Here is a 23,993-nt window from a genome sequence, read left to right on the forward strand (position 1 = left end):
GTGGTAATGCTTCCCTCTAAAGAAGAATTTGGAATTTGTTCTTTAAAGGTGTAATTTTAAAACCCATTTTCCTCTCTTAGTTACTGAATTATATACAGCACAAAATAGAAATATACAGACTATCAAATTAGCAGCAAGACAATCAGAATGGGCTTAATCCAATAGGATATTATTCTGCCTTTATATTTCACTTACTGTACACTGAAACTTGCCTGCATTCAACACAACATGCTATATATGGAACGTGTACTTTCTTCAAGCCCAAAAGTTTTCAAGACTTTGTCAAAAATCAACATTAGTGACTCAGGCATCACCTTGCTGAAAAATGTAATTTGCTGATTTAAATTTTTTAAAAATCAATTGATAAAAATTAAACCTTATTAATTTTTACTCTGGTAGTTCAAGCAAAATTGACAAGGCTTGTCTGGTCAATTTGCATAGCTACTAATGAGAGAAAGATGTACCTCCCTTTGAGAACTCCTGCTGAAGTAGACAATGGCAGGGGAGTGTGTGTCTGTGATGTATCTATACTGTTCATTACTTCACTTCCTAATATTTACTTTTAATAACTCTTTCCATACTCAGTTCAAATTTTAAATCACAAGCATTTTTATTGTTAAATAATGGATTATAAGCCAAAGAGTTTAAAGACATTTCAAAATGTGTAGGAAAAGAAAAAGTAGTATTAGCTCTCCAACAAAAGTAATAAAAGAAAACACTTAAAATATGGGAGAGGGAATATTGCTTCAGCTTCTGTCCTGGCACTAGTGTAGAAATAGGAAGGCAAAATGGGAATATGCACTGGTAAAATTGCCTACATGCTATCATATCAATAAATTGGGTGAAACACAAAGGAACTGAAATCTTCTCCATCCTAACTCATACTGACTATGAAATGAAATACTGTATAAACCTATACATAACACCGAAGATTCATTCAATTAATATTTAAATACAATAGATGATTTTACACTGATATTGTGATACTGAGCCAAGCATCCCAAAATAATTTTAATGAAGTTATACTAGTGCAAGCAAAATGGAGCTCAAGTGGTAAGTGAAATCCAGATTTTTTCATCTACCTCTACAGAATTTTTTAAAGAATTTACTGTTATTACCTTGAATCTGCTTTTATTGTATCTGCCATGGATATCGAATCCTATCACTAGAATTTGAATGAAACAAGAATGGTAAAACACAATAATATAGGCAGAAGAAGGGGAGAAAATAAATCCCTAAACTGCTTAGTGTGGTAAGGTTTACATTTCTGCTCTTCATGTCTCATTTGTTCTAGCTATTGAAATCAGGGGTTAGAAAAGTAGCAACCCTGACAGCTCTGTTGTGTGAAACCAGCAAGTCAATAGTTCTTCCAGTCCCTTGTGCTGTAGAGCAGGTAACTGAGGCTATCCTCTCTCATTGGGTCTGAATTGTCAAACCATCTCCTGCACTGCTGTGATTCACAGTGCAAACCAGACTGGTCATCTGCCTGGTCCCAGACTCAGGGGCAACCACACAACTGACATTCACATTCCTCTTGCATAATTTTTTCATCTAAATTGACTGGCAGTCTAAATCTTGTGCATAAGAGCTTCACTGTAAATATTCCATGATCTTGACAGTTTTGCTCAGAATGGTTCGTTAAACCACGAAGGATTAATTAAAATCAGTAAGTCTGAAAGATTCAAGACTACTGAGAAATTCCCTTACCATTTTTATGAAAGTTCATCCTTGGCCAGGATCCTTATATTTTAAACTTGCTCTTGGCTTGCACTGTAACAAGTGCAATGCAGCATTTCAGAAGGGATATAAAAACTCTGATGTGAAGAAGGATATTTCTAAGCTTTGTGGCTAGCAATGTCTGCCCCTTTTGTAAACAATTTCAGTGTTTATGCTTATAACCATAATGCATAATTTGATTACTGCATTTATTATTGTAATTATTAATAAATTCAATTACTGTAATTTATCTTTCTCAATTCTCTCTGTTTAATGTGGTACGACATCTTACGACATCTTGTCCCTGAGGAACATGGAAAATATATTGGCCTGAGAGGACTAGTAAATGTAGAGTGAAATTTGGAAAATGGACATACCGTTCTTGAATAGTGCAGACTCTATCAAAGTGTGGAAATCAGTTCATATCCCTTGCACTTCACCTTTGCAGAGTGACACTGAAGTCACACCTGCTAACACATTACAGCGTTCCAGCATTTAGGGAAAGGTCTTCTGAGTCCATCACCATGAACTAGTTAGCAGTCTAAGTCAGTCTCTAGCTGTGGTTCTTGTCCAATCAATAGCCAATCACTCAAATCTAGAAACATTTAACCCAAGGGATGTTTGTATCGAGCATATGCGTTTATATGCTGATGGATTTGGTGATTCTTGTGGGTCATTTTCAAGTCAGAATATTCTATTTCTAAAGTAAGATCCAGTGTGAAACACTTAGTGAATTATAGATGTTGAGTTATGAAAAAGGGAAGAGTTCTAACAAGAAGTTGTGTATCTGTCTGATTAGAAGAGATAACACCTAATCTAAAAAAATGGGTATCTTCAAAATAAAAATATGCCTATAAAAATGAAAATAAAATAGTCTTTTCACAAAAGAGGCTTTTTTAAAATGAATATATATGGTATATGATATTCAGAAGGACCTAATTTTGTCAGACTCCTAAGAAAATTGAAAATTCTTTGTTGAAGAAGAGTGAGAGGAGATAAATTTCTTTATAATTTTTCATAATATGTGCTTTTCTTCTGTCAGTACACCTTTTAGAAATATATGCAACTGGTTTGTCTGGTTTTGTACATCTTAAATACATTTTTTTCCTAGCACAATTTCTTAAGACAAGAGGTATTGCATGATAACAGTATTCCTCACACACAAGGTAAGGAATATAACAGCTGGCACACTATGCCTTTCAATAAATGCCTTCACTTCCCCAAAATACTCCAGAGAATCCAACAAGGCATATATCAGGATCAGGTGAGAAGCAGTGGTTTACAGTTTTAAGAACATGGTAACGAGGAGAGCTGCCTGACACATAACAAAGGAGCATGTTGGCATTCCAATGTGACCAAGGTGTTAGACACATGTATTTATGTAATCAGAGGTGTATCTGCAGTAGACAGATCACATAAAACATTAACCATAATGTGCCAAAATGGTGATGAATCCATAGACTTCCAAAATGCATTTAATTATCTTACTGTTGTAAAACAGTATGAATTGTTGTGCTATAAACCAAATTAGCTCTATCAATAACTAACAATTTTAAAATTTTGTTAATTTTTAATGAAACAACTGACAGGTTATCACTCTTTTTTGTCTTCTCTGTCTTTCACTAAGGTGTTACTGCCCTTGTGACAAACATAGAACATGAAAGTGTACCTATAATTCATCATATTAACATAGATTTAGATTAATGGCAGTTTAACTTGGCACAGCTGAGAAGTGGACATATAATCTGGTGTTTTATATCTCTGAGGAAACACAAACTTTCAGTAAGCAGTTGGATTTGGTGACCTAATCCTTTGGTTTACCTTGAATTTCCATTTTGAGAGATGCAGTCCTGAGACACTTATGACAATATATGTTTACCTGGAGTTTTGAACTGTACTGCCCACTCACTCCCAAATTCTGGTGTTGATTTTTGTGGAGCATTTCCTTTTGCTCTAGCTCTAAATTTATTTTTCCCCACCTTGACTTGTATACTATTCATCTACTTGTCAAAAGATACACCTAATTCTAAAATCCTCATACTTGGCATGAGTTTCATGTCTTAGACTCTTTGCCTAAAGCATTTACAAATTTTATTTGGAATTGATAGTCCCCAGGAAAACCATAGTAAGCAAAAAGATTGGGCTCACATGTAACTACATTATGCACTATATGATCTAGAGGAGAAATCAAACTATGTTTTAAAACCTGGAAGTTTAAAGTAAGTTCTTCATTATATAAAAGAAAACGCATATTAATTTAAAGTAAGTTCTTCATTATATAAAAGAAAACACATAGTTAAACACTCATGGCAGATTCTAAACTGCTCCTTTACTTGATTCCATCACTCAGATTCTGGAAGTGACTTCCCTCCTCTCCTCCCAAACACTGCTGTAAGCCTGAATGCTCACCTGTTCTATTCTTTTCGAGATGAAATCTTACCTCTTCCATTTTTACTATCAACATACGCCAGGCTGTTATGCAGGACAAGGTCAACACCACAAGGTCAGCCACTTTCCCTTTCCAGAGATTCAATGCATTTGCATTCCTTTTCAAGTATATTCTTTCTTATTGAAAAACCCCAAAACTTTCCAAAAGTCAAAAAAGGTCAATGCTATTAAAAGCCCTTTGAATGAGGTTAAAAAAAACTCATGTTCATGCAATATGTATCCTACTAAGATAAAATAATTTAATTTTCTATTCAGTCTTCAGAGAGATTACAAGTGTCATAAATAACCATATGAAGATCTGGTACTCAGAATACTCAGAACCCTCCTTTCCACTATTCTGCAGCCAATGAGGCTTCTACTGCCACATCAAAGTGCATTTGACCATGTGAAATAATTCATGTTTCTTCTCCTATCATTTGCTTAGAAACAGAAATATTAGATGAGGGTAAAGAACCATCTTCAGCAGACACTAAACATGTATCCTACATCTCCATAGTAGCAACCAATACAGGATGATAAGAAAAAGAACAGTAACAGATAACACCATTGCTGAGGTTCAGAGGTTTGAAGGCGCCTCTGGTAGTTCCCCTCTTCCAACTCCTTCCTGAAGAGGTGCCACCTACCGCCAATAGCTTGGGGTCAAGTCCAGACAGGTTTTGAATATCTCATGAATGGAAACTCTCATAACAATCAGAGCAACCTGTGCCAGTGCTCAGACACCCTCACAGTGGAAAAGTTCTGATATCCGTATGACACCTCCTGTGCTTCATTTTCTGCCCATTGCCTCTGGTTCTGTCACTTGGCACTGCTGAAAAGAACCTGGCTCTGCCCTTTTTGGAGCCTTTCTTCAGATATTTGTAGAATATTGGTGAGTTTTCCTCCAGAGCTTTCTCCAGGCTGAACAGTTCTGGCTCTCTCAGCCTTTCCTAACAGGAGAGATGTTCCATTCCCTAACCAACTTTGTGGCCATGTACTGGTGCCTCTCCAGGAGCTCCATATCTTTCTTGGATTGAGGAGCCAAGAACTGGACACAGCACTCCAGGTGTGGCTTCACAAGGGCTGAGCACAGGATAGAGATCTCCCCCCTCAACATGCCAGCAGTGCTTCTCCTAATGCAGCTCAGGATACCATTAGCCTTCTTTGCTGCAAGGGCACACTTCTGGCTCATGTCCATTTTGCTCTCCACCAGGACCTCCTGGTTCTTTATTGGAAGAAATCTACATACTCTTTCCTGTAAACCTGTGCAAACCACAGGATGCCTGATGATCTCAGATATTTCTTCTTTCATGTTAGTAGAAGACTTTCCACATGATGAATTGGCTATTGGAATTTCCACATGATGATTTGGCTATTGGAATTTCAGTAGCCATAATGAATAAGCTTTCATATATGAATACACACACACACATGCACATGTCCATGCTCCCACACAGGGACACAGAGGTTTGCATTCATGCACTCATTTATGCTGTAAATCAGGAATCACTTTTAACTAAATGTCTGGATAATCAAAATCCCTCTCCTCAAAACCAGTTAAAGGATTTCAAGGTACTCTGCTGTATGGACATACAAGATGGACAGTAGGATCATGGAATGGAAAAACAATTTTCATTTTCACAAACTGATTGTAAGACAAAAGCAGTAGCATTATTTTTCAGATCTGGCTTACCTCTGAGCTCACTAATGGCAAACATCATTAGCTTATATGAATAGTCAGGATATTCCCATTATTTCAGGTTTACATTGGCATTTCATCTTATAATTAACTTGTGTTACTTTTTAAATGCATTCTATATATGTTTTAATTTTACTTCTTCCCATACTATTCAGCCCATGCTGAAAACAATTGTCTTTAAAGCAGTATTCTGTAACCTTGTATAAGAATCTGTATAATGAGATGTGACACAATCACATATAAATCTTTTCTGTTACTAATATACACAGAGAAAACAGCTTGCTGTATTTTTATATATGGTTCTCAGAAATTTGTAATCACAAGCACAGTAAAGTAAGTAAAATCCAGGTAAAGAGAGAGTTTTAAACCACAGAAGAGAGAGATAGGCATCAATAGAGTAACTTATCTTTACTCATTTTTGTTTTCAAAAAAATTACCATTAATACTAATAAAATTGGAAATTAAAGATTTTGTGCTAATGTTTCCCACAGTTCCATTTCATTAAATGATTCTTCCTCCTGCTCTATTCTTTTATTTCCAAATCTCATTTCATTTAGGTGAAAAAGCACGAAATAATAGTTGCATTTCCAATGTAGAACAGCTGCCAGTCCCTTTGTTCTGCTCTTTTTTTTTGTGTTGCACACCAAGAATCACAAATTTACAATGTGATCATCATGTTCTTCTCTTAATAATGACTCTTTATATTACAGCAGCTTTGTCAGCCTCTACCTTCAGAGCAGAGTGCATTTCCTGCTGGCTTGGCAAATGTCTTGTTTGACCACTGTTCAGGCTGAGATATTCCCTGCATGCCCAATAGCTACATTCAGATGCTTAGATTAGAGTGAAGTCATTAAGCAAACAGCACTGAAGGGCTTATTTGCCAGGGATCAGGAATGGCCTCCATTAACTGCAGTTTTCTATAAAATCTGCCTCTGCTACATTGTTTGCTATTGGGAAAAGGAATGAAACAACACAGCAAAATGTCAAAGCTGTCAAGTAACACAAAGTTAATTTATTGTTACTGAAATAATGGAAACTGCTACATAGAAGATCAATGAGAATGGGAGATCCTCTACTGAGAATGAATGCAGAGAGAGATTGCTGATATTATTAGAGTAGATTCTAGGCAAAATCACATAACTGTATGACTAACTTAGCATGCAAAACAGAAAACCAAATGCTTTTGAATTTGATAGTCTCTATTTCCCAACAAAAAAATATATGTCATTTTATTCATCAACTAAACTCTCAGCCTAAAAAAAAATACACCCCACAAATCTTACACTGTAGATTGATAAATGTCAATGACACTACAGAAACACTAATCACCCAGATTAAAGCTGGAAGGAGCAAACAAGAATCAACATAATTTAAACAGAGTCTAGGCAAACAAAACCACATCTTCAGTGGTGGTTTTCTTTTTTGGAAGGAAAAACCACAAAATTAAAGAGATCAGATAAAGAACTGAAAACATCAAAGATGGAAGGTGTGAAATTTCCTTAATTAAAATTGTATGAGTGTCTAGCAATCACCTGCTGGAAGAGGGTACTGGGAATAATGAATACACAGAAACCCACACACAAGGAAACAGCAAAGAATATAATATATGTTGGATGTAGAAAACATAAAGAATACAATATATGTTGGAAGTAGAAAGCATAAAGAATATAATATATGTTGGAAGTACAAAGCATAAAGATTAAATAAAACTTGTCAAAAACTCAAACTGAGCTGGACCTTACATAAGTTTCAAACACGTAGAGGAAAGAAGAGTGACAGACTACAAATAAGAAACAGGACCAAATTACAAATACTGCAGCTGTCACCAAAACCCTTTGTCATATTAACACTAGAAAAACAGTGCTAAAGCTAGGGTCAGGGTTTTCCTAGACAGTTGTGTATCCGTGTGATTTTGTAATAAGCTGCATATTTCATTTGCTGCTATTTAAAATTAGCATTATGATCCCTTAAGCACAAAATTTACACTGCTAGAAAGATAAGATTGTTTTCCACGATGAGCCAAATATAAAAAAAATATAAAACGTTTCTGGGTCACAACCTAGATGGAAGACAATAGGCATCACAAGAAACTAGCAGACTGCAGCTTCAGCAGAGAAACTAAAACTACTCTTTGGAGAAAAGAGCACAGAATCTGGGCTCAGAGATAATGAAGAAGAAAATAGGATCAAAGAAGATGCAAATTCACTAAATTTCACAAAGGAAGTGAGAAACTCAAAACCCACCTGCAAGATCATGGTGGGTGGGTGATGCTTGTCTAGTAATTTTTCTTCTACTTTGTCTGACTTCATTCTGAGCTTTTATTATGAAGACATTAAACATTATAGTTTCTAGACTATTCTACCAAAATGTGGGATGTTACTTATTTTGAAGAGTTTTGGTCCTTGATTAAAGAAAACCATGCAGAGTATATCCAGATAACTTCCTGCAATTTAGGTCAAATCAAGAGGCTACCAACTGTGAGGGTATTTATGCATCCTTGTGTAAAGATTCCAAAAGAAAACCCCAGATTTCAACATTCATTTCACTCAAAGATTAGGAAAGTTGTATAACCTCATATGACTATTTTCATATAAAATATGCAAAGAGGACTTTCTTCTGGCTGCCTTAGTGTTTCATTATAAAGAGGTTGTTAGTTCCTTGTAGAAGGAATGGTTCTAACTAGCTAGTCAGGCAGGGCACTCACTTCTGGAAATACCTTTAGCACATGGAATAGTCAGGCCTAAAAATTATCAATGATACCTAACAGAAGTATAAGAGAAAATTCTGTGTGTGATTCTTTGTGAGCACACACAAATTAGCCACAGAAATCCCTCTGAGGTGACAGTGCAGTTGAGGGAATATAGTGGGTAGAGCCCAGCTTGAAGGTAAGATCCCTCCACTGCCTTGCTCCCACCCCCCATCAGGATGATAGAGAGAAGAAGGGGAAAAATGAGCAAACAGGTGAGTTGTGATTAAGACAATTGAGCAAATGAAAAACACAAAAACAAAAGCAATCACCACCAGCAGGCAGTGAAACACAGTCCCCAAAGAGTCCCTGAACAACAACTACTTTGATAAAAGTTCTCATTTTATCACTGAATGTGATGTTACATGGTATAGGATATCCTTTTGGTCACCCAGGATCAGCTGTCTCAGCTGTGTCTCTTCCCAGGCTCTTGCCCACATCCTCTCTATTCACTGAGGGGTAAGAGCAAGGAACAGAAGGAAAAGAAGGAATTGATGCTGTGTAAACAGTGTTCAGCAACAGCCAAATAATCCTTGTATTAGCAACACTGCTTGGGTCACCAGTCTAGAACACAGCACCATACAAGCTGCTGTGAAGAAAATTAGCTGCATCCCAGCCAGATCCATAGGGAGATTAATACATATTGACACATTGCATTTATCATACAAAATTTCACAGATACATTATAATGTAGTTGATGCAATTCTTACTGTGAGTCATTGCATGAAAACACAATGGCCACTAAAGAGGTTAGAGAGATGCAAAGTCATACAGACACTAGTAAAAATGGTGGCAGAGGTAAGAAATAAAAATCCAAGATACTGTACCAGAATACTGTAAAAAAAAACAAACCTGCTGTGAGAGCAAAGATTTTTTTTTATTTTTAACCATTCAGGAGGCACTCCATGATTATGGAAAACTAAATAAACTACCTTAGTGTACCTCATAGCAACATGGATGTTTTTGGTAACTGAGTTTGTATTTATAGAAATGGTAACAATTTGCTTCATTTCCCATCCAAAGCACAGAAGTTTAATTGGTAAAAGTAATTTTCAATGGGATTTAGCAGCAAATTGTCTTTTTTTTTTCTGAAGAGAAACTCATGGATTTGCATTTTAATAGGATGAAGTTACACACCCAAAGCTTCATGTTTGTGGCATAAATCTCTCTGCTGCTGAAAAAAGTTTGAGAAAAATCACACATATATAAAATAGAAACAGATTAATATTCAGATCAGTTTTTATCTATTAAAATGTGATAAGAATTTTGCATAGCATTCTTTTTGTCTCATACAATTTGAGTATTGTTGTTAGATTGCTACAGCTGCTGCCTCAAAATTTACCTTTATCAAAAAACCAAGTTAACAGATGAGTAAATTGATAGTTAAGGAAGACTAGCTCTTGATCTTAGCTGTGTGTTGCGGAGAATGCAGAAAGAAACTCAAAGCAATATTTGAGCAGTCTCATCAATTGCATAAAGAAACAGTCTTCAAGAAATGATCCTGCAGTTGCCAAATACAGAAAAAGTGGGTGACAAATCTAGGGAACTGTTGGTTGAAAGCGTTATTTGGGTAATCACAGCATTAGTTGCCTGAATAATACATACATGCTGTCAAATATATCTCTGCTGCCAAGGAGAGAAAGCATCAAAAAGGCACTGAGAGTTTTATCCCAGGACAACTCCCATATCAGTGCACACATCAAGATAAGGTATCAAGGAGATGTCTTGCCAACAAGAATGGACTGTAGCTATTGCCAGGATCCTGTAGTAATGTGCAGGAACTGTGGAATAATGAACTGGCAACATCAACCATAAACTGAAGACCTTAATATCTGATCAACCTGGCAGCTATGGGAAAATGAAAGTCCTCAGAGATGAAAAACAAAAACTGATCTTGCAGGCCTGCCAATATCATTCAAAGACAAATGATCAGCTGGATTTGAACTTTCAAATTCATATAAGCAACCTGCATGCAAGTTCAAAACACTGCTATCCTTTTAAAAATGTTCTTCAAAATGAGGAAATAATTTCCACAGAAGCAGAATCATATTTCTGTATATAATCAAATCATATCTTTGCAAATCACTGAAACAGCATCTTTTTTTCTGATAAAGTTAGGATACTTTTGCATAGGGTCCCTGTGAGAGTTGATGAGCAAAAGGCCTGGGATGACATGACAGGAAGGCATTAAAAACTCAAAAGAACTGTCACAGTTCTTTCAGTGTTTTCTTATATGAGAGATGTTTCAACCCCTTGATAATATTTCTCTCTACTGGAGATGCTGCAGTAAGTCCAGATGTTTCTTTTACTGGACAGGTGTAGGATGGGTCCCATTAATTCAGATACAAACTCACCAGTACTGAATAGAGAGGATGAATCCCCACCCATGCCCTGTGGGGGTGCCGAATTGGCTGACAGACAGCTTGCTGCCCACCAGAAATCCAAGGTTCTCCTTGGCCAAGCTGTGCTCCAGTCAGCTGACACCACAATGTGCTTGCACATGGGATTATATTTCCTCAGCTGCAGGACTTTGCAATACTCCTTTTTGAAGTTCATGAGATTTCGGTCAGCCCATTTCTCAAGTCTGTTGAGGTGCCTCTAGATGGCAGCACAGCTCGCTGGAGAATTAGCCACTTTCCAGTTTGGAATCAATCTTAGATCTTGCTGAGGGTGCATTCTGTTCTGTTATCTAGGTCACTAATGAAGAAGTTGAACAGTATTGGACCCACTAGTAAATTCTGGGGCACCTCACTAGTTACTGACCTCCTACCAGACTTTGCATCACTGATCACAGCACTCCAGGCCTGGTCATTCAGACTTATTTTAAACTACCTCACTGTGAACTTCTCTATACATCTGTACTTTGTCAGTTTTTCCTGTGATGATGTCATAAGAGACAGTGTCAAAAATTTTACTGAAGTTGTAGACAGCATCACTGCTCTCTCTTGTCCACCAAGCCAGTTACCTAACTGCAGAGACTGAGGGGCTGGTCAAGCATGATTTCCTCTTTTAAATCCATGTCAATGACTTCTGGTTACTTTCTTGACCTCCATGTGTTTGGAAATTGTTCCCAGGAAGATTTACTGCATCACATTCCCAGTGACTGAGGTGAGGTTGTCTAACCTATGGTTTTGCAGATCATCCTGCTTGCCCTTCTCAAATATGATGCTATTTCTTCTCTTCCAGCCTTCAGGAACCTCTCCTAACTGCCATGACCATTCAAAGATAATTAGCAGTGACCTCAAACGGCATCAGACAGTTTTCTCAGCACTTCTGGGAACAATACATTAAATCTCAGAGACTTACATATGACAAGTGTGTTCAAGGGATCCTAACCAATCCTTCTCGAAGAATCACAGAATTAACTAGGTTTTGAGATCAAGTTCAACCTATGACCTAATGCCACCTTATGAATTAAACCATGGCATTAACTGCCACATCTAGTCTTTTTTTTTAACACTTCCAGGGGTGGTGACTCTGGCAGTGTTACGTATTTCTTGCTCCAGAGTTTCCCTCTGGTCTTAGGGACCTTCCATCCCTGAAGGCTGCTTTTATGGTTTCAGCCTGGTTTCAGCCAGGACAGGGTTGATTTTTGTAATAGCTGTGGGGGGGCATGGCCAGGACCCTAATGTTATTCCATACCCACTACCATCATTACCAGGGGAGAGGGAAAGGAACTCTCTCTCACTTCCCAGAAGAGTGTTCCTTCAAGTTAAAAAAGGTTGTGGGGCAGAATGCTCCAGTACTTGTTTATTGTCGAGCATTTCATCTCAGTGCAGTATGACGTGGTTGCAGACATTCTTGTATTTTAAATGCTGACTGATGGGAAGAGCTTGAACAGACTCCCTAAAGTTACTGGAATAGAAAAAACTTCTGGTATCACACAGGAATACATGACATGCACTTTTTATCAAACAGATTTTTTTACAGTATATCTATTTATCTGAACATGCCCACCAGTTGCTTTTAGAAATGGAATTATATAATACTTTTTTCCTTTAATTTATCTTCTATTTCCCAAACTCTTATTTCCCTCTATAGGAAATACTAGTCAAAAAGAAAAGGAAATATTTCTCCCCTACTAAACAGAAATCTGAATTCAAATGTCTTATTAAATTCTCCAAATACAGAGTTTGTTTACATCCCTCTACTCCATATGTTTTGTAGAAATTGTCTCAAGAGAACAAGAAAGAGAAATTATCAGTGATGCCTCAGTCTTTTAATTTGCTGTGGTTGCAGTGTGGTTAGCTTCCACCATTTAGTACACACCAGTCTGAGTTCAGGCACGGAAATGATGAAATAATTAAAATGCTTTTGAGAAAAATACTTCAATAAAGCCAAATTCTGAGGGGATTTCAGTGAGATAGTGGAACAACCATCATAATTTAAGATCAGCAAAAGATTTGGAATGTTTTTTTTTTCCTTTTCTTTCTGGCTCAAATCTTCAGGAGTTTGATTTTCCCATGTACACAGAGCTCTGGTTATTTCTAGCTGCATAAAAGAGCTTCTAAAGGACACAGTTAAAGCCAGGCATATCAAAATCTCATATAAACAAGAAACAGATATAATCTATTTGGCTCAGCACAGTGATTCTGGTGAGAGTTTTGGAGCACAAACTCATTGCTCTTAATGTTCTGATCCAGTGTGGCTGCTCTCAGCCATGGCCTGTTGCACAGATGGCCCTGGGCCATGAACTTCTTAAAGTTCACTGGGTTCTTTTCTGCAAGAATATAGTGTAGCAATAATATCACCATTTTGAGTGATTTGTAGATCTGAAATAAGTGTAATGATCTTGGCATTTCAGCATTATCTAATGAGAGTGAATTCCATTTTTAATCTCAGTTATGGTATTCAGTTTGTATTGTGGACTGCTGCTATATTATATATGTGGAATGCAAATGTTTTTTTTAAAATATAGATTTGTTGATACTAATAAGATTTTGCACTTTTTTGAAGAACAGCCTTGTCAAAGTGATTCAATATTTATAACTTTAAGTATCCCCTTTAATTTGATGCAGAAGATAATCAGTGTGCAAAAAACCTGATTTCTCACCAGTAATACTTTCTGGTCTGTTGACTTAGCACAGTGAAGGATATTTCTTTATTTCTCAGTTGAATTTATTTTGTTATGGTATTAGGAGACTTTATTGGAAAGTTTAATACACATTTTATTAAAATAATATCAGTATTTGAATTTTATTATGCAAATATCAGTATATGCATTTATTATTTATTTTATTATATTATTTAATAATATAATATTAAATACATGCATATGCACATACATGAATATTGCATATGTGAAATTCTAACTTTGCTAAATCAACTCTAATGAAATTTAAAATAGAAGCAGCAAAAATATCACAGAATACAGCTGGAAAATATACATTTTCACAATCAGTATGTCTGATATTATAAACTTCAAAAATACTTCTCTTAATATCTTCCTAATAAAATATGATGTGCAACCTATAACTAATAAAATCACCCAAATTAACATAACTTTTAAATATAGACTTATTAAGAAGCATTCAAGAAATGGTATTGAAAATCTTTACACTTACCTTTTTGTCTCCTATTTTTTTTTTTATATTATAATTTTGGAATTTATTAGACGTATTAGAAACATTTATTGTACTTTTTGATTAATAGCTTAGGTTTAGATTTTACAATAACTAGCAAAATTCAAGATTTCTGTGATCTGTAAAGCTGTTCTTGTTTACGAATCACGCAGTACTAATAATGATCTTCAGAAAGAATTCAAACTTGTTTCAAGTAGATAACTTAGTACTGAATTGTCCAAAACACTTACATGAATATGTTCAGATACAAAAAAAAAAGAATTAACAAATCAATAAAATGACTATAAGCATACTGAATAACCTAATTAGAAAAAAAAAAACCAAATAAAATGTTTCACTCTTCATTACAATGCTCCCTGCGCATACCTCTTTTCTATAAGTTAATATCTCAAATGCTGCAGTGTCCAAGATCATCATCTGCAGCCTTTTTAACACAGATTAACTTGACAAGAATAACACAAGCCAGCAAAACACTATTACAAGAATGTTTTGGCTTTCCTTTGATGGTATCACTTCTCTGTATTGTTTAGCCTTGAAGATCTAACAAGAACACATTTCTAGATGGTAAAGGCTACTGGCAGACTAGTAACAAAGAATCCTACAGGGCAGCATTGGATACTTTTAGCAAAATATCTCAAGACTCCTATCTATTTATTTTTTGATCAATGGATTATGCAAGAGTGTCTATTACGGATATATAGAATGATATACCATAATTACAGAATACTGAAATTAAAATAAAACTGATTTACTAAGATAATTCCATTATATTTTTCTCCTTATCTGCAAAAAGCTTTTTAAAAAAAATCAAAAATTCACATTCAATTATACATGGCAGAACTAAATATGTTACAAAAACTGTAATATGAACATTTGTGTAATAACATCTCTCTCTGCCAAACACTAAACTGTTATTTTCAAAAGACAAGTAACTGCCTATGAAAAAATACCTGAGTTCTAAAAAAGGAAAAAAGCAGTAAGACAGTAAGAATATGATAAAAATCTTGATAGTAGAAATATAAACACTGAGATGCTATGATGCAAAAGTAAAAATAAAGAAAGGTGTAGGCTGCACCAGAAAAAAGTAATATAATAAAAGTAGTCAAACAAATATATACAAACTGGCACAAATAATTTTGCACTAAATTTTCATGCAAAATTAAAAATATTATATTAGATCTGTATTATATATCACCAAGGTGATGATAGTATTTGTTAAATACTCTGGAAGGTTAGAAGGGGTAAGGCAGAAAAGACAGTAATAACAGGGTTTAATTACTCCAAGCAGTCTGGTAAGAAATCATAACAAAATATGCTGAAGGGACTACATTTTTAGATGCTGTAAATAATGGTTTCTTGGAGCCGTTAGAGAAACTATGAGAGATATAACTCTAGGCAGATAATATGTTTCAATATGTCAAAATATAATAACTAACCCCCCCCCAGCTTCCAAAACATTAAAAAGCCCCTGACTATAATATACTCAACTTCTGTGTTCTCCTGGGAGGAAATCACACTGAAAAAGCCACCAGAAGGTTTAACTGCATCAGGACAAGGTCATTAAGGATAAAAAAAAAAACCTAGAAAGCTCAATGGGTAAAATGCTTGCAAGTTACAGAAGAATACTTTTATAGAGTTCTGCATATATAGATCATAACTTCATATGATCAAGTAGAAAAAATCAAGCATGACTTTAAAAAAATAAAGCGAAAAAAGAGGGATTGATTGTCCAAGTAGCAGAATAAAGAAGAATATTACTCAACACTTTTTGAGCCAAAATATGGGTGGAGGTTAAAAAGAGTAATATGTGGTAAATTAAATCTACTTTAAAATGTTCTGTAATATATTTTAATTTTGGCTGAAAAAAAGTACTTAAGCCATAAAATCATAAAAAATCTCAGGCTGGAAGGCATCTCACTAGATGATCTGGTCCAACTTTTCATGTATAAGGGAGTTTAGATGAGGTTATTTAACACCCTGTCCAGCTACATATTGAAAACCTCCAGGGACAGAGACTCTATCATCTTCCTGGGGAGGTTGTTCTATGTTCATCAAAACTCTCTAATATGTGAAAGCTAGGAAGCCTGGAATTGTGCAAAAATATTAGATAATTCTTATATTAAATATGCTTGGTACCCATATAGAGAAAAGTAACAAATATGATACCAGCAGTTCAAAAGGGACTGTGAAAGGCCAAAATGATGGAAGCAAACTAAAACCCAGCAAATCTATTTTCAGAAGAAAATTCCCTATATTCAGAAGAAAATTCCTGAATTTTGTATTGAAGAATGTAAGTAGCAGAAACATGGGACAATATCACATAAAGAATCCAAAATTTTGTTTAAGGAAGTTATGCTTTTTATTAATATCTCTTGAACACATCAATGGTCTGATATAAGAGGGTCACCCAAAAACTGAGCCAACCTAATTTCCAAAGATGTTTTGACATTGTTACTAAGCAAAAGGTCTTCAAGAAAATTAGTAATTTTGGGAAGTACAGGAAGGGGGTTTCTTATGTGGGTGGTGAACAAACTGAATAAAAGAAAATACAAAAATTACCAATACCAGTTGAGTTTTCACACTGGTAAGATGCAACAAATATTTCCCACTAAGTCTTATGCTGTTAAACACATTCACAAATTATCTGACAATGTAAGAAGTACTGATGAAAAAAACCCGTGCTGATCAAAACAAACTATTCAGAACAGGCAAAACATCTCTCCAGTCAAGAGACAGGACCCCTGACTTCAGAGTAATGCTTAATTATATAAGAGCAGAGCTTGCAGACCGCGACTTACCAATCTAAAGAAGAACAAATACCAGAATATGTAATAATAGCCAATGAAACATTGACATATAGAAGTATTTTTGATGATGTGACAAATATCTATTTAGTTTATAAAAGTGCATAAATATTTAAAATATCTTGAGTAACAGTAAGCAGTGCTCTTAATTAAGATAAGCATTCAGGTGATGCAAATACAGAGTCAAAGCATATCCTAAGTAGGACATTAGAAAGTAAATACATGTCAGGATCTAAAGCTGTCATGCCAAGATTCAAAAAGAAGTCAGATTCTCCTCAGGATGCAAAATGCATTTCAAACCAACAAACACCCTGAAAGAGCCTTTCTGAATATTGTGAATCACAAACCTGACAACAGAGCAGACTTAGAAGTTGTATAATGCGTGTAGGGAAAGTCAAATTAAAAGGGAGTGGCATAAATATAAGGACAAAAAATTTCATCCCATTTTTTTGAAAAATACAGATTCTGGAATTGATGCAAACAGGAACAACTCACAGTTTCAGAAATGTAGCAGTAAAACCATAATGACATTCTGGATAAAAGAGTCAACAGTGTTCATTTTCATTTTCTCTACCACTGCAGAACCTTAAACTCTACTGCATAGCTACTACAAACTAAACACCTGTATTTCATTATATCTAGGGGGAAGACTAAGGCTTGGCAACTGGCTTCCACTTAGTCTATCATTAGCTAGATCTTAAACTGATGGATCAGATAATTCCTTAAATTATATGAAATATGAAATATTCTTTGGATAATTTCTAGGCAGATTTATGATCTTATGAAAGAAACCCATAACCACTCTCCCTAAAAAAATGTTTTAAACAACATACAATTTTAATCGTTAAATATGGAAATTTCAGATGTGCTGTGGAACTACAGTAAATGTACGGACATTCAAGAACTGCCCCTTTAAGGTTTCAAACTACCCATTCTTGCTTATACCACTATAGCAAGCAGTTGCAGCCATGTAACAGTCTAGTATGCCTTGCAATCCTGTGACAGATTGGATGTTCTTTTCTTTGTTGGCTTCCCCAGAATCTTCTCAGGCTGAACACTGCAGCCCAGGGAGCATTAATTGGGTCAGGACCACTGTAATTTGCTCACATCCAATGATTACTGTAGCAGGATGCTAAAGAATCATGCACATATTATATTATTATAAATTATAGTGTGAAAGCTGCTGTCAGAGCCCAAGATTTATCAGATAAGGTGAATGCCAGATAATCAAATCTAAAGCACTGTGCACAGATTGTACTAAATTCTCCCACTGCTTTGTAATGTTCTGGCAAGGGAAATGGATCATAAACTGTTTCTAACTAGACAGTTACAGAGGGGTTACTGTTGTGTTAGTCTATGGAAGCACAGCAGCTGTAACACAGAGCAAATTGCTTTTGGATCATTCTAAATTAAGGGTCTCATTCTGTATTTTGCCGCACCTGTTTCACATTGTCCATTTCTTCACTCAATGCCACTGCATTCTGTGGATGAGTTATTAAAAAAGAAACAATGTCTCTTTGTATGTTTTAGCAGTTGGTTATTAAAATGTTTAAAACATTTTTATCTACATATGTATATACCTGAGAATATCTTAAAACTAGGCAGTACATATGATTCTGATATCACATTATCTCTTTTTCATATAAAAAAACTATATGCGTTCTTACATATGCATATTTTACACATTTGTATTTGAAGTACAAGCCCTCTAGACTACTGTGTCTGAGTGTTTAAATATATAATAATTTCCACCTCACCTTCAACATCAACACACTATGATCCTGAGCATATCACTCAATTATCTGTTGCCATTTCCCCATTGGTAACATATTGATGTCCACATGTGTATTTGCACAGCTTCCCCTTAATATTTTATCTTTATTTAGAAGATTGCTTTCCTGGTACAGAAGTTTCTTTTCCTTCTGAAACTACCCTGTTTTAATACTTGCAAGGTTTAATTATAGTGAACGGCTTGAGTTGAAAAGGAATATGAAGATATAATGACATTTCACATTCTCAATACTAAAATACTATTAAGTCTAGAAATATAAATTACTGGAACAATTATAGCAGCAGAAATAACAGTATTACTCCAGTCAGCTGCTACTGCTGTAGATATTTGACAACAATATTTAATTTCCCTTTGAGTGTACCAATCTTCTCTGCAGAGAAAAAGCTATTGTAAACAGTTAAGAATACTAAAACTAGCATGAAATTAATTATTCTGAAACATGTCTTGAGATTTCAGAAACAATACCTTTTCTCAATTTCTGATCAGAAATGTTTTTTTTTCTCTGTGTAATTTGGTTTAGCTTCATTTTCTCTTGATTTTTATGTCCTAAAAAACAGTGATCATAAACAGCTTTGAAACTCCAATGTTTGAAAAAGATGACGCTATTTAACAGTTCAAATTATTTTGCCATTTACCTGTGGCAAGTCTGAACTATTCCCATCATATTCTTTAATAAAAAAGTAGGATAGAATACAAAAATAAATAATAAACAAAGCTGGCACAGAACTGAAGGGGATTTTATTCACTGTGGAGAGACAGCAGGACAAGATGTTTGCCAGCCAGCTATTCAGAGTTCAGCTTTCATTCTGACTGCTCAGCAATGGCTTCCTAGACTGTCAGATGACTCCACTAACCTTTGCAAAGGACAGTTTATAGACTCATAAAAACAATTTCTTGCTTTGCATAAAACAGATTGCAGTACTTGAACTTGGATGAATTAATTTAAGGTGTTTCAGTGCACGTATCTGTTGCCTTGATTTCTACCCACACCCCCATTTTTCATCCTTCTGTGCCACTCAGAGGTAGGAGACAGAGTTGGGAGTGAAGCTTCTGGGACATGAAGTAAGGATTATCCACTGCCCTCCCCTTGCCCACAGGGCCAGTCTTCTCAACAGGGAATGTAAGCATACTGATCAGGCAGAGTTTCCTTTTGGTAAATCCATGCTGGTTGTTCCCAAGGATGTTGTGCTTCATTTGTTTCTGTATTAGTATCAGGAACATAATGGTGCCATTGACCTGACTGGCTCATGGTTACCTATCTTCCTTTTTTAAGATGAACATAACATCACATTTGTCTTTTTTCACTGTCATCAGGGGCTTCCTCTGATTGCTCTAGGCTTTCAGAGGTGGTTCATCACCACCTCTGAGTGACGTGTGGCCTAGTCATAACATCAGCCAGGGGTGCATGCTTATAAGTGTCTCTCTGAATCCATGGTACTTTGTATGTCTGGTTTACTTAAGTTGCCCATAAATTTATCTTGCTTTTGTGTTTCTCACCACCAGTCACAGGCACTAGGACTGAAATCTGGGAGGTCTGAGAGCTTCTGAATAGTGAAGAAATATATTGGGTATTATGGCATTGCTTCCCCAGATGTCACAGATATTATTTTAAATGCATCACTGCTTGAGGGTAAGGCTCTGATCTTCTGAAGAGACTGTGGCAGAAACAAGAGAAATCAGTAGAATTGTTGCACCTTGCCTTACATGCTAAGTGCATTCTGACTCTAAGGAATACCAAATAACAAGCATACAGAAAACAAGAAGAAATATGTAGGAAGAATGCACGGACATTTCAGAGCTGATTAGGAAAATGTATAGGAAATCATCAGAGGAGACAATATTTTACCCTGAGGGCTTTATAGGTCATCTCAAACTCCAATCAAAATGAAACATAGAGGAATGTATCCTAGAAATGAATCATTTAACATGAGCCAATTCCAGAAATACACGACTCCCATGTCAACAGTTTCTGGTACTGACAGCTAAAAGTTCCTCTTAGTCAGAAACTGAAGAAGTCTAGGGTCTGAAGTCACTGTTCTCTGCAACTTCTACAATATTGGAAGGTAGGAGACACAGAGTGAACAGCAGAGTGAACTATGAGAGAAGGAGCTAAAACAAGACAATGTATTATTAGGGGAATACTGCAGATATCACAAGGGTCATTATCAAACTTGACTCCAAGAGCGATCAGAGCACTTGTCAGAAAAAGCTGAGTCTCAGCTGGAGCAGAAATCTCCCTTGAAGCAAACTGCAGGATGAAGGTCAGAAACAGACCTGTACTGTTTCAGGGGTGAGGAAGGTTTTATAATAGAAGCCTGACTGCCTGGGTCTAAACTGATGGAAAAGAAACTTTCTGGAGTGGTTTCCTACTGCTGGGGTTGAAAAGCCCACAAAAAGTGTACTTGGACAGGCAGTTCTCCATTCCCTGACAAAAGGGAAAAAACCCAGCCTTTATAGACTATATTTGTCTTGGACCCTACAGACTTTGACAGGGAAGCCAAGGAAAATGGAACTTCCCTGAAGCTAGAAAAACATTAAAAAACAGAAAAAAAAAAGAAAAAAAAAGAGATACTAAGATCAAAGTGATACAAAAATCACAAATATGCAAAGAAAATTAAGAGAAAGGGCTGAGGTCATCTCAAACAGAAAGAAAGCTACAAGAAAGCTCAGTGGAAAACTAGAGAGGCAACTGAGAGCAGAGGATATATTTTGCCTTTTTGGGGAAGTTATAGGAACATATGCTTTCCAAGTACTAATAGAGGTTAAGTATCACCAGCTTGAGCACTTGTACATGCCCCACATCCATTACCTAATGTAGATAACAATGATGAACCACATTAATCCTGCATTAAGAATAGAATTGAACTGCAACATTCTCAAAGAAGGAATGACAATGATATCCTCAACAGAGGATATGACAATCCAACCCATGCAGGCAAAATTTTTAGCAATACATTACTGGTAAAACACTGTGTTTAATTTCTATTTGAACTTCCCTAATGTAAATTTATTGTTCTGGATTTTATTTGGTCTTTAGCTACTAAAGTGCTATTTTTCATCTCAAAATTCATCCTCATATACATATTATTACTATATCCCTCAAAGAAATTGCTTGTATACCTGCTGCAAAATACACTATGTGAATTGAACTTCTCTAAGCCTTCACTATAAATTCTTTGGGGTATCCTCCAAAAATTTCACTTAGTTTCTACAAGAAAGGTCATTTAAACATTGAAAAAATATTTTTTATATATCTCATTAGTATGGATAAATTTTTGTAATAAGTAAAATTATATACACAACTGACGATAAAATATTCCAGATGAAGGTATAGTTTGTGTATGAACATTTGAGTTAAAGGAAAAGTTGTATAACTATGAATACTACTTGATGTGTCCTTTTAATGTCAGTATGAGTTACTTAGAAGTACACTTTTTGTGAAATACTTTACAACCTAAAAAGCACTTATTCACAAGAACTTTTAAGTTGGATTTCAACAGTCCTGTCACATCATTGATTATTTTGCAATTTATTATAAGGTGAAAGCAATCTAGAAATGCTAGACTACAGTAGCAGTATCAAAAACATGCTGGTGCTTGAAATGACTCTATTTGCCTCATGATGAGATGACTTTCACTTACTGAAGAATGGAACACAAATAAAAAGGTTAAATCAGTTGCACAGGGTGGTGCCTACCCTAAAGTATGCCTTAAAAAAATGAAAACTGGACTACATATGCCCAGTTTTTACAGTGCACTGGGGAACAAAACCCCTGCAGTCTAACTTTGCTCCAGTTGTGGGATGAGACCAATCCGAAGATCCCTGTTCAGATGATACTCACACTACACCATCTGAGTGTCACAGTTTAATTTATTTAATGATGTGGAAAGCACAAACACTCAAAGATACTCTTTATTATGTAATGATGAACAGTTTTACATTCTGGAAGCACTTCTGAGAATGAGATGAGAGTTAAATAGTCCAGGTAGCAGCACAGGTTGACTTTGGATAAGCAAAAGTGAGAGACCAGCTTGGAGCTATATAACTAGTGAGGTCACTGGCACCTTATGCTAAAAATTTAATTTAAAAATGTGTACATAGCTCTAACAATAGCCCATTAGATGCTTAGTTGTGCTCCCACTTGGGCACCTGACAACATGCGACCTTGCACTGGGAGCTGTGTTGCACAGGGAGCTGTGTTGCTGGAAGCTGGCCTAAGTACACCCTGGGCATATGGTGCCAATCTCAAATGAATTACAGGACCTGGGGCTTTGATCTGTTTGCATGAGTTAGAAGAGTTTGAGTGTCATAAACTGGAATAGAAATTGCTAACTACACTCATCCTGCTTTGGAAAAAAAAAAATGAATTGGAAATCACTTAAGTCATGTGTATCTGTTACTGTGACTACTCTACCCTAAAATCCTCCATAAGAACAATTGAGTAATGATCTGCATGACCCTGTGGGTATTCTTCTTCCCTAGCTCTGTACAAGCCCCACTGCACATTACTTCTTATCCCTGCATAGGTGGTGACCTGAGCTGCATACAGACCCCAACAAATTCCAGCTCCTGTGTTCTCTCTCATTCATTAATGCAGTTTAATGGGTTAACTTTCTCTTGCCTGCTCCATTTTTACATACACCCGTCTGAGTCAGCACAGGATGCAAACAGAACCTTCTTTGTTTTGGAAAGCATTGCAGTTATACTTTTCACATCCTCACAGAACTAGCACATGATGTAACAGGTACCTCCTCTAAATTTGATCATATTTGCTCCTTTTCTCTGCCTACTCAAGGCAAAAGTTACTATTTCAGATAGTAACTTTAGACTATAATGTCCTTTCAGTTCACTTACCAAAGTCCCACACATGAGCAGTACTTGCAAGGGACCATATACATCCCTTAGATGTAACTCCCAAAAAACTCTAATTTCTATTTTTTGCAAGGTTTAAATCTTTTCAGTTATATAGTATTCAACATGCCACTCCTAAAACAATACAAATTTTAAATGAAAATAAATAATAATAATAATAAATACCTGTTTTTCTGCATAAGGATGAGGCAAACCACCAACAAATATGGATCCTGATTCAAGCCAATAAGAACTAGACCAGAAATTTCTAGTTACACTTGTATTTGAAGATAACTTCAGGATTGACATTTCTGCTTCACATGGTACCATGCCTTGCCTGCACAAATTCAGAAATAGGCACATTTTACCACCATATATT

The 23,993-nt window shown here is 35.8% G+C and overlaps 1 protein-coding gene across 5 annotated transcripts in view; it reads right to left on the reverse strand.

Annotated features, from left to right (window-relative positions):
- EYS (eyes shut homolog) overlaps nt 1–23,993 on the reverse strand; it is a 797,842-nt gene that overhangs the window by 218,125 nt on the left and 555,724 nt on the right. For all 5 annotated transcript variants that reach the window (XM_064412283.1, XM_064412282.1, XM_064412281.1 and 2 more), the window contains one exon: nt 23,801–23,951. In XM_064412283.1, the coding sequence (XP_064268353.1) occupies nt 23,801–23,951 (151 nt within the window). The remainder of the gene's footprint in view (nt 1–23,800; nt 23,952–23,993) is intronic.

This window comes from Passer domesticus, chromosome 3, assembly GCF_036417665.1.
Source record: "Passer domesticus isolate bPasDom1 chromosome 3, bPasDom1.hap1, whole genome shotgun sequence".
Lineage (NCBI taxonomy): Eukaryota > Metazoa > Chordata > Aves > Passeriformes > Passeridae > Passer > Passer domesticus.